The sequence below is a fragment of the Theobroma umbraticum genome, unplaced genomic scaffold, assembly GCF_002168275.2.
Source record: "Theobroma umbraticum cultivar Fairchild unplaced genomic scaffold, ASM216827v3 scaffold_77.0, whole genome shotgun sequence".
Classification (NCBI taxonomy): Eukaryota; Viridiplantae; Streptophyta; class Magnoliopsida; order Malvales; family Malvaceae; genus Theobroma; species Theobroma umbraticum.
In genome coordinates, this window is record NW_018397280.1 from 778,919 (window position 1) to 790,831 (window position 11,913).

At 33.5% G+C, this 11,913-nt stretch overlaps 1 protein-coding gene across 1 annotated transcript in view; it reads right to left on the reverse strand.

The window, feature by feature from the left end:
* Nucleotides 1-1,026: 1,026 nt before the first annotated feature.
* OVA2 (tRNA synthetase class I (I, L, M and V) family protein) overlaps nucleotides 1,027-11,913 on the reverse strand; it is a 22,987-nt gene continuing 12,100 nt past the window's right edge. Inside the window, exons 10-22 of the mRNA XM_021443714.1 lie at nucleotides 11,230-11,461; nucleotides 10,793-11,079; nucleotides 10,489-10,625; nucleotides 8,483-8,630; nucleotides 8,153-8,284; nucleotides 7,433-7,561; nucleotides 6,136-6,263; nucleotides 5,861-6,025; nucleotides 5,460-5,585; nucleotides 4,516-4,589; nucleotides 3,030-3,279; nucleotides 2,185-2,364; nucleotides 1,027-1,759 (exon numbers count right to left, since the gene is read on the reverse strand). Of these exons, the coding sequence (XP_021299389.1) occupies nucleotides 1,523-1,759; nucleotides 2,185-2,364; nucleotides 3,030-3,279; nucleotides 4,516-4,589; nucleotides 5,460-5,585; nucleotides 5,861-6,025; nucleotides 6,136-6,263; nucleotides 7,433-7,561; nucleotides 8,153-8,284; nucleotides 8,483-8,630; nucleotides 10,489-10,625; nucleotides 10,793-11,079; nucleotides 11,230-11,461 (2,225 nt within the window). The 3' untranslated portion in view covers nucleotides 1,027-1,522. The remainder of the gene's footprint in view (nucleotides 1,760-2,184; nucleotides 2,365-3,029; nucleotides 3,280-4,515; nucleotides 4,590-5,459; nucleotides 5,586-5,860; nucleotides 6,026-6,135; nucleotides 6,264-7,432; nucleotides 7,562-8,152; nucleotides 8,285-8,482; nucleotides 8,631-10,488; nucleotides 10,626-10,792; nucleotides 11,080-11,229; nucleotides 11,462-11,913) is intronic.

The window sequence follows — 11,913 nt, forward strand, 5'->3', positions numbered from 1 at the left end:
CAAGATTACTTCTAATGTAGAGATTTTTCTATTAGCTGCAAATTGAGAAGTTATGGTATGAGTATTTAATGATGCATAAGAACTCTTTACATTGTAAATTAGTGTATGTACCACTTTTAGCGTAAAATAAAATACAATAGCAAATTCATTGATACATTTCTTTAAACAATCTAATAATAATTGTAATATTCAAAATTGTTAACATCAATAGACAATTTTACAAAGCCACTGCTTTAGTACTTATATTAATTGCTTAAATTCTCTATTTTTTAAAATATATAAAAGAAGGAAATTTTTTTCTCAATTTAATGGTGGTCAAATTAAAATTTGTACTAAAATTTTGAATATTATTATACCATATTAACATTTTAGGATGAGTGGAGTCAAATGCTTTTAATGCCTGTCCTTGAAATTCAACTATTTTTGTCATGTGAACATGTCTAGATGGCTACAAAATTTTTAAAATAAAACTTAAGTGTTTTTAATTTTTTTATTACCACATGAACATGTTCATATGATAAAACAATTAGCGAAGATGATACTGTGGAATGTCTTTTAATTGTTGATTAAAGGTGGCATTGTAAGGATTGGGCCCGATTTGGATTTGATCAAAATTTCAATTTGAAGAGAAATTCAGATCATTTTATTTCAAACCATTTTGAATTCAAATCATTCAAGTTTGACACTTGTATTATTAAGCTTTTTGAGTCTTTTTTTAAAATCAAATTAAGTTGAATTTGAATAAATTATTTAGATTTAAGTCACTCCAAATTAACTTTTCAAATCAACTCAGATTCATCTCATTACGAATCATTTTGAAAGTCGTTGACTTTTTATATGAGTCCACATCAAGCTCAAAAGGATCAAATGAACTTTCAAGTTTGGAGCAATTTCCCCAACTATATGCCTGCCCATCAAAATAATAATACTTATAAATATTTATAATTAAAATATTGTTTTTCAAAATTGAATGACCAACACAAAAGTCTAAAAAATTGTGACCAAAAAATTAATTTACTCAAAAAATAACAAACAATACTTACTATATTAGTTTAAATTAAAATTAATTGAAAGTTTAAGTATTATTTGAGTAACCAAAATTTAGCAAAATTAGGCGTAAATCTAATTACAAGCGAGTCTGTTTCCAGGATTAGCACTTGTGTGTTGAGAAAATAAAATCATAGGAAAGTGGCAACTGGAAACCCTCGTCCAGGAAAGCGAACAAAAAATATGCTGAGTAGAATAATTTTTTTCAGTTGAATACGTGCAACTGAACACCTTGTGGTTTCTTTGTTTCTCTTCACCTTTAATAATTCTGTATACTGAAAATCTGATAACCCTATGCACTTCTGGGAAAAAATACTACTTACGATGGAAGTCACTGATGCCGGCCGTATGTGGACCTATAGAACCTTCAACATCAGGGCTCAGACATGACATTGGCCAAGACTGTCAAAGCTCCAAAGGGACATTGGCCAACTCTTATTACTCTTTTTTAGCAGGGTTTTACGGTTTTAGGTCTTCAGCTGACGGCTGCCATTGCAGGAGTTGGTTGAATACCAACAACACTGAAACAGCGGCCACAAAGTGTAGGGTGCTCCATAAACGAACCTACTTGAGTCGAGTAATTCCAACATCTCTCGCATTTGGAGCCTTCAGCCCTTGACACTCCAATCCAGACCCTGTCCTCCTGAATAAGATACTCTCCAGTATATGGAATATTTTGAGGTTCATTCCCTAAAGATGTAACTACCACTACCTGTAAATTGCCATTCAAATAGAAAAAAAAAACCAGTTAATAATATAAGTGCTTTCTGGTGACAAAGAATTATATGCACAAATAAAAGAATTATGCATGGACCAGCATGTCTAAGAGATGAAATCAATTGATCTGAGGTTTGATAGATAAAACAATACTGGAAATCTAGTGCACACAACTGGAAACTGTTCCCAACTTCATTCAGTCGAGGTCCAGCAAACATAAAACAACTAGCTGATAACCCTATATTCTAAAGATTTGCATCAAAAATATGCTCCTGATAAGATTTTGAATCTTGGGGGAAAATGAGGAACTAAAGTCTAAAACCAATAGGTGTCCTGCTTATGAACATATGCAAGTTATTAACTGTAGATCAGTTAACTGATCGCCATTTTAAAGAATATATGTAAAAGAAATTAAAATACCTGAGATGTTAAGAAAATTCGGTGCAAGGTGTCTGCATCATTGTTTGCTGAACACATTTCAAGTAATCTAGATGCCAGGGTAGCATCAGATGCATGTAGATAAACCTTGGCTTCTAGACTGGAACCAATCAACTTCCCAGTACGAGCAACCTCCAACACCTTGTTCACCTCAGTTCTCAGCTGGTATCATCAAGAAAAACTTTAGCCCTTTCCCAATCTTCCTTGAAATTAGTTTCCACTAGTATATCTATAAAAAGGCATGTTTCTTTTTTCTTTTTCTTTTTTTTGTGACAAAAAGGGGCTATCTGATTAATCTCCATCCATTTCAATGATAAATGCATGATGGTTTCTCCGAAATTGGCACAAAAGGAAAATAAAAACAAAACAAAAAGCACAGCAAAAGCAACACCCCCCAACACCATACAGCAATGGTCTTAAAAATTAAAAGTGGGATAAAAACTTATGAGAAGGATATCACCTTACTTATAAAATATAAACAGTTTGAAGTTTTTCTCGCAAAACGAATCCAAAATCAAATATCTTGTCAGTTAATATTTGATCTTATTTTGTTAACAAAGATCAACTCATAATTCAGTGATTGCAATTTAATTAAAAATTTTTAAAAAAAATTCTAGACAAAATTTCATGTCATGCCATATTGTTAGCAAGAATTCAGGAAAAATGTCTCGACCCTCCAAATTTTTGCTCCACAAAATTGACATGGTCAAAACAAACAAGAAATGCAACTGCAGATCAGGGCACACAGAAAACTTTAACTTGAAGCCACATCAGACCTTGTTTTGAACAAGACCCAACTGTACTATAAGGATGAACACAGTGATTACCTCAAGGACCTTTCCCCAGAAATCAATTTCTTCAGCTGGCAATGTGAGCCATTTCTCATTCAAGGCTGGCCATTTTGATTCAAAAACAAACTCAGCAATAGAACCATCTTTGAAGGTGTACTTAAAGGGAAGATTCTGCCATACATCCTCTGCCAAATGAGGCAGAATTGGAGCAATTACCCTTGCTAGGGAAAGGAGATGTGCAGCAAGAACAGTTTGGCAACTTCTCCTTGTAAAATTTGCCGTACCCCTGAAAATTGTTAACTTAGTAAGATAAAAAGAGATAGAGATACTTTTCCACACTTTGTTTGAAACTAGGGTAGCAATAAAAAATGTTGGTTACAGTTGAAACATCTAAGCAAAGACTTACAGATGATTTCAGGCCAGAAAGAAGAAACCAGTTGTTACATAAATGCATTCATGCAGATGTTTCGAAGTAAAGTAAATTTTAAAAAGAGTTATATATGAACATGATACATGAAGATTTTTCCAAGTATAGATTAAAGACAATAAACCGGCATCTTTAAAGCTCAACACATTCAAATTAAGGAAAACAGAATATAAATTGTTAAATGAAAATGGATCCAAGCTGCCTGAACAAGTGCTCAAATAATTACATGGGCACCAATTTCAACACAGCAAAATAATTCAAGTGATGAGAGTGAAACAATATAAACTGAGGCATTCGAGGACCCAAATTTATTTTCCTGAAATAAATTAATGATCTTTTAGCAATTTCTAGGAGATGAAATATTTCAATGTACATCTCTGCACTTTTGAGAGCATTGGGCCATGACTGATACGAGCATTTTAGGTTTCAATTTGACATATCATAAAGCATACAGAACCTTTATCCTGCATCCACATGCTGTTTGATCAAGTTTATCTAAGCTAGATGAAAATATTTCCAACTAATTAGAAATATTTTATATTGATGCATGTGCATTAAGTGCACATTTACATAAACTCTTCTGTTATAACTTGCTCTAGCATAATGGTCATGGCATGAATAGATTCAATTAATAAAATAAAAACACATTAAGAGTAGTACAACTTTTCTCCATAAGTTAGATATTTTGAAGTAGTCTTATTAAAACTCTCATTTAAATCATATAACTGCAGGAGCTAAATTATTGCTCAAACAAAACTGCATAAAACCCATAGTGAATTGTTTCTGAATATGTAAAGCCAGTTCTATCTGTCAGACTTTGTATATACATATCTTCTTGTATGTAAAATCAAAGGAAACTCCAAAAACATATTCCTTAAATCAGGAAATTGTGAGCTAAGGCAATACCATGCGATGGTTTGTCAATCTAGACAAAAATCACACAAGGTGCTTTTAATTGAACAAGTTGATGTCTGTTGGACAAAGACTTGCACTAAAATCAGTTAAATAAACAGGGAAGGTAGATCAAAACACCAAAAGGACGTAAAAGAAGAGTGAAAGTTCTATCCACATAAAAGAATTTAGGGAAAGAATTACCCAACATATAGTCGATCTTTGGCAACATCGAAGTAGAAATTTGATAAATCAACAATAACAAATCGTTGTATGATCTGAAACAGGAGAAAAATTTTGTCCAATATTAGAAATAAGGGAAACTAAATGATATGCATTTAGCTAAATAGAAGTAAGAAGATAAAGCATAGCTAATGAGACAACTGTTAAAGGACTGTCAACAAAAGCAAGAAAACTGTTATTATGCTAAAAATTGCAATGCAGAAGCATTCTAGAATTTATCTAATTGTTTATCTTGATTTGTTTTTCTTTATGTTTAATGTTTTAACATAGTTATTGGTTAGTAATTATGTTTTTATTTTATTATGTAGTCATGTAACTAGCATGTGATCTCTTAAAGAACTTGAGCTGCTAGGATTAGAAGTCATTTATGTGCATCCAAAAGATAGGATTATGAGCAGCTGTAACCTAGCATAAATAGTCTTTTTAGACATATTAGGTAGTGTATGATCTTGGAATATTTTCTGTTAAAGGATCTACAACCCTAAACCCTAGTTACCTTGTTCTAACTTGAATTTTACATCATTTAGCCTATTTTTCTGGTTTTCTTCCACTGGTTTAGTTTTCCTTTTATTGTTTCTACTTTCTGCACTGCATCAGGTTGGAACTATATTGTCAATTCAAACTTTTACTCACTGTATTATCACATGGTCAACTATTAGGAGTCTTCATGATGCTATTACCATTAAGAAGAAAAAAAAAATTATAAGATGAAAGAACATAGAGGTTCTTCATTTAGTTATGATTATTTTCGACTTCTTCAATCCAATCAGGCATTTGAAGTAACCAACAATTTGTCACTGATTCCAGCTTTTAGGGAATAATTCAAATTCCAAAATCCCAGTGAGAGTGGAACTAAAGTTGCATGATATCATCAATTCAATATAAAATTTTCAGAAAATATATACCTGGAATATTTTGAAAAACTGATAGTTTTCATAACCCTCCCTTATATTCTTGACAACATTTCCAAGCTGAAATAGTGCATGCTGATCAATCATGGGCAGTTCATGGTATGAGACAGCATTTTCAACCTGCCAATGTAAATAGACCTAACTGTAAAATAATCAAAAGAACAAAACTATAAAATGCAGTACAAGCTTCTCAGTTCCTTTCTGAGTGTGTTTTTTTCTTTCTTCTTGTTTATTTGGTCTGTGTGTGTGTGTGTGATACAGAAGTCAGGTACTGAAGATCAAAAAACTAAGAGCAATTAATCATCTAATCAGGAAATATAAGGGGTGGAAAGCCAGATAACAAAGAATGTCAGGAATAATTTGAAGCTCTGATTTTCAAAAGAACAAGAATATACTTTCCAGTCATGCAGATTCCCCAAGAGATATCTCAATGTTCCTCTCAGCTTCCTGTAAATGTCAGACATTTGACGGAGGATCTGGGGGCCAATCATCACGTCACCAGTATAATCCACACTGGAAACCCAAAGTCTGAGAATATCAGCTCCGTAGCCAGGTTCTTCCTACGAACATAAGATACATATCATCAAGCAGCTATATCAGCTACTAAAGAAACAGAAAAGAGAAAAAAGAAGACTCAAAGGGGAGGAGGCGCTATCTGCCAAAAGCTAACCTTCTGGTTCTGCCCTCCCTCAATAACAGTACGAGGATCTATAACATTCCCCAAAGATTTGCTCATCTTAGAACCTTTCTCATCCAATACAAATCCATGAGTTATAACACTTGAATATGGAGCCCTTCCTGCATGGTTGAGAAGAAAGAATAACCATATTGGAGACATTCCTTGCTAAAGGACATCTTCAAGAAATTGCAATACATTTGAAGGAAACTTATTCACACTTGCAATTAGCTATACTAGTAGGCTAGACGCCAAAGTGAAACTCTGCATAGTGTTGCAACAAGAGACATGCTGGAAACTACTTGAATGCAGTAATAGATTTTGTTCAACAAACTAGTTTGATCGTAAGGATAATTTAAATTATTGAGACCAGATGCAATTGCAGTCATCGATGCAGGATAGAAAGAAGCTGCGTAAAGGATTAAAGTAGTATTATTACTTTAATATATTATGGGCTTACTCATAATTTTTTATATTTAGGTATTTACGTTTGCTTATTTTCAGGAAAAAAGGCATTAAGGTTATATTGGTTATTTTCAGTTTACATTTGGGTTGAGGGTGTACTCTACAAGTACTTTATGTGATCTCAAAATTTAGTAGTATTGGAATGGATCTTTCCCTCCTTGTTCTATTTCTTTCCCTTTTCCCTCTGCTTTCTCTCGAATATGTATTTTTCCCCCAGTTTCCCCTCCTTGTTCCACAGGCATTCTGTCCCATGTTAAGTGCTCCTTTTGAAACTTAATATGATAAAGAGATAATAATAAAATTCATGATTGCTAATATTTTTCTGATAGTGGCATTTTGATGCTTAGCTGAAAAAAGTGAAGAAAGAAAAAATTCGAAGAATTTGGTGATAATCATTCTGAAAAATGAAATAATATTGACTTCTGAAAATGAAAATAGATCAGGAGGCAAGTAACCACAATGAGAATAATGCTAATATAGTTAATTAAATATAGTTTTAGGACAGTAAACTATCCGTGTTTCTTCATCTTTACTAGCAAAATTCACAATCGTTAAACCTGTGGTATGATTATGGAAGCACTAGTCATTTCACTTTATGGCTGACTTAGAATAATTCCTTTCGCCAAAAGGATAAAACTAGAATGGGTGACACAACTAGCCTAAAATTCTTCTCAAAAAGAGATAACATGACAAGGATAAAGCAGGATGTATACAATTATAACAATGATAAGAACCAAAAAAACAATAAAACATGTAAAACAAAAGGTCATGCATCTTAAAAACCATTTTGAGAACAGGGTTAACAATTTGTTTTCAACTCTGATACCTTTTGTAGCAATACTTGTTAACAAGGAACTTTGAAACCAACCGCGATGCTGATCTGTGCCCTCAAGATACAAGTCTGCAGGAAAACTAAGGCTGCCTCTATTTCCCAAGACAGCAGCCCAAGAGGAGCCTGGCATATGTGGGAAACTAACAAACATCAGAATCCTAATAAAGCAATATTTCACAAAATTAACCATTTCTTAACTATAATAGCAAAATTCAAAGCTAAGAGCAGGAATAGAAAGCAGGCAAAATAATTACATAGCAAGCAAGACTTCTGTGTTATTAATAGTCTGACAATGCAAGTTTCTATGAAGTCAAGCAGTTTAAAAGCAATACAATCCACTTCATATCATAAATTTAGTATGCTGCAGACAAAACTTTCTTCCGTGCTGGGATTGCTGTGCAGACTCTATGCCAATGGATTTCATACCAGCAGCCCAGAGGTACCCAGAAACCCACTTCCCATGCACACCCCAGAAGAAAATAGAAGGACAATAAAAAAACCTTGATGGTTCACAAATAAGTCTGCTAATTGCATCAGTACCTGGAGAAAGTTTTAGCACAGTCATTACAATTTAATGATTGTAAATATCATGGAATCAACCTTGTGATGGTGCTCAAGCAACACCAAGCAACTTCTAATTTATTAACCATTTTTGCGAAATCCATAGTATCTATGGAAGCAAAGCAATAGAAGGTCAACCCTAGATGAACAAACCTGAGTCAAACCAGACGTCCATAGTATCTGTCCCCTTTTCATACTCTGATGCTTTATTGCGATATTTGTCAGGTAGCAGGTCCTCCACTTTCATGTACCACCAAGCATCACTTCCTTTTTGGGCTATAATGGCTGCCAAAACAAATGATCATAATATGGGAAAAATGAGGGACACTAATAAAAGTAAAAAAGAACCCAAACTTGAATACATGTGCAGAAATGTCACCATGAATCCTTAAAAGATGAAATGAAAAGAACTTTCTTTTAGTTCGAATTATATCAAGTGTGAAAATTCTCGATGAAGGCAGAAAGATTTAGATGACATCTTACATTTGATATGATCAATAGTCTCTTTATTCATAAGAGGTTCCTTTGAAATGACATGATAAAAGACAGGTATGGGAAGACCCCATGTCCTTTGCCGTGATATGCACCAATCAGAGCGGCTGGAAGTCATGGCAGAAATTCTATTTTCCGCCTAAACAGTCATTATCCAAACACAGAATTAGAGAACATGTAATAACCAATATAAAGATACGATTTATCAAAAGATAAAATTAATCTAGACATATAATGCTGAGCAAAAAAAACAATCTAGACATGTAATAAGTAGAACTCAAAGCTCTAATGAGATATATTCTTAATAACCTTCATAAAATATTCAATAGCTCTTACATATAAAATTTAACTTAAACTGCCAAAACTTCAAAGAAATAGCTCAACCTAATGCTAAAACTAAAACTCCCAAAAGTACCAAGTATAGCACAAAAATGCTATTAGAATTCAAAGAAATGATATAGTTCAACAATATGATGATAACAATAATATCATGATGATGATCATTTAATTACAATTTCCACACATGCATCAACTCACAAAAAATTTGTCAAGTATCCATTCCTCATTCTTATTCAACAAAATAGGAATAGCTCGCCGATGGTTTCATTTTATTGTTTCTTTTTTCTTTGTTCTTTTTGTTTTGAAATTATGATAATAATTAGCTGCTGAGTAAAACGGAAAATTTGTGTTCTTCAACCATACAATCCCACATAGAACTTCAAAACATCAACAAATTCTAATGTTAAGATGATCAGGGTCAAGTATTATTAGTCTCTATGTACTCTATTGCTCTAATATAAATACAGGAGGCTCTCGATTTGAGTCTTAACAGTTCCCTATCTATCTTTTCTCATTACACATCTTCCAATCATAACATGACATTCCTGCCTTCATGGTATCATAATTTTCAAACCCTAAACTCGTAGTATCCTAAAACTTAACTGATGCCAAACAACACAACTAAGCATGTTTTCAGTTTCAGTTGAAACATGAACAAACATCAATCAATGCATCAGAAACTGCATCGATGTCAAACCCTCGAAACCCTGATATTGCCCTGATTGCAGAGGTCCAACTTATACACTGGTTTTATTGTTCTTCGTGAAGTAAGTAACAAAAATGGAAACTATAAATATCATTTATTCTTCCTATCATGCTTAATCCTTAAAGTTTTCTGCTTGACCAAATTAATGATTTAGAAAGTCAAATTATGTAAAAAGCTTCTACAAAATAAGAAGTAAATGCCAATCCTATTACACAAGCAAGACATCAATAATTTTCTTCTAAACCAGCAAAATGGTACTCTGATGATGGCTCAATGTATGATGTGTAAGGCAAATTACCAAAATGCTTGAATAGTTGCTATGACTTTCAACAGAAGGGGAAACCAGGGATGGGCACCTAAGAACAATCAAGTTGTAAGCAGGTAGCAGAACTGACAGACATCAAAAATAATAAATCCCTTCAATTTATCTCAACAATCAAACTGTTGACATATGGCCCAATGGTAAGTGCATGTATTCCTTACCTCAAAAGTCAGGTACAAATCCCCTTCCCTCACCCCTCCCCCACCCCCAAAAAAAAAAAAAAGAAAAATAAGAATAAACAAATAAATAAACCGTTGGCACAATTATAATTCTAAATGGCAGCTTCAATAATTTATTGCCATTCCTTTAGTAGCTCTAAATGGTAGATAAGCCACAAAGTAAAGATACTCCCCTGCACAGCTATAAATGATTCTACAAGATCACCAAAGCAAAATGTTATAGCCATATAGCCATAAGAATGAAAGAAAAAGGATTCAAATTTGACATGCAAACGAACTACTTAAATTCTAAAATGAAATGGCAGTCATGCCATGTGAAGTGAGGACAAATTTTGCCTGCATTCATACAAATGTAACACTGAAAGAGAGCCAAGAGTACCATCCATAAAATATCAAAGCATAGCAATGCCAACAATACAAGGCTTACTTCCAATGCAATTAGAACCAATACCTGCTCTGGAATCCATTTTATATGGCCAATCGCATCCATAGCAGCCTGACGGATCCCTTCCACTGATGCAAACCATTGTTCAGTTGCCCTAAATATTGTGGGCTTCTTTGAACGCCAATCATATGGATACTTGTGTTCTGCGTAAAAGAAAAGGGAGTGCAATATTTTGACATGGCTACGTATTATTTTTACAATACCTCTTCATAACAACAGAAAGTGTCAACAATGGACCTTATAAATTAATCACAAAAAAAACAAAAACCATAATAATAGTAATAAGATGGACTTTAAAGGAAAAACTTACCATATGATTCTTCCATTAAAATGGACATTTTTTCATCCAAGTATTTGACAACTGCAATATTACCATCTCCAAGAACCTCGAGCCCACTAAACTCCCCAGCTTCTTCTGTGAACTTCCCATCATCATCTACAGGAGAATATATAGGCAGTCCATATTTTAGCCCAGTCGTGTAATCCTCCTGACCATGACCAGGAGCCATATGCACCAATCCAGTTCCTGAATCTGTTGTAATGTAATCTCCTCCAATGACAACAGGGCACTCCCTATTGTTAATTGGATGAACATACCTGAAATCACAAGTAAGATCTATACTTCAGCAAATTTACTCTTTTGCTAATTCCCTAAATATGCATCATGTCATAATGCATTGAGTTGTTATTCAACTCAAAATGAGTTTCATTGTAAACACTAAATACATGCTTCCATTTTAACTCAACCTCCAATTTTCAAGATCCGAACCCAAAAATATTTTTTTGATGACGAGCTTAATGCCCCATTTTGCTTCTAATGTTGGCACAAGATCATATGCTACAATAAGGAAAGGTTTCTTTGGTTCCTTCAGGACATTTCCAAGTCTTCTCTTTTTATTTCCAGCAGATATGGGGACATCTTCCAAGAATGATTTTGCTTCAACAACAGCATATTGAAGCTTGGCATTCACTGCAACAGCTGACAAAAAGTAGAAGACATGTCACTATTTTCCAGATTGACATAGAAATACTTGTTACCAACCTAGATGGCATAAATTGAACAGACAAGTTTAGTTCATCAATATTCAAACAACCAGTGTAGACTTCTACTAGACTAGCTTCTTATGCATCTTCCAAGTGAATGATGATTTCCCTATAGTACCCTTGACTTAACATAGTGAAATCCAAACCAAAAAACATAATTTATTGGCAAGAGGATAATTTTACAGAATCACACAATGACTTGTCGCACATTAAACTTAAAACAATAACCATGGATATTGCATGCAAGGTAAATCACATAATACCAAAGCCAGTTCTCATCATAAAATTGAAAAACAGAAAGAAAATGCACACACTTCATTAGGATGGCCTGTTTTTAATACCCTTATCGCATATATTAGTATCATAATGTGCAGTCAATATATATAT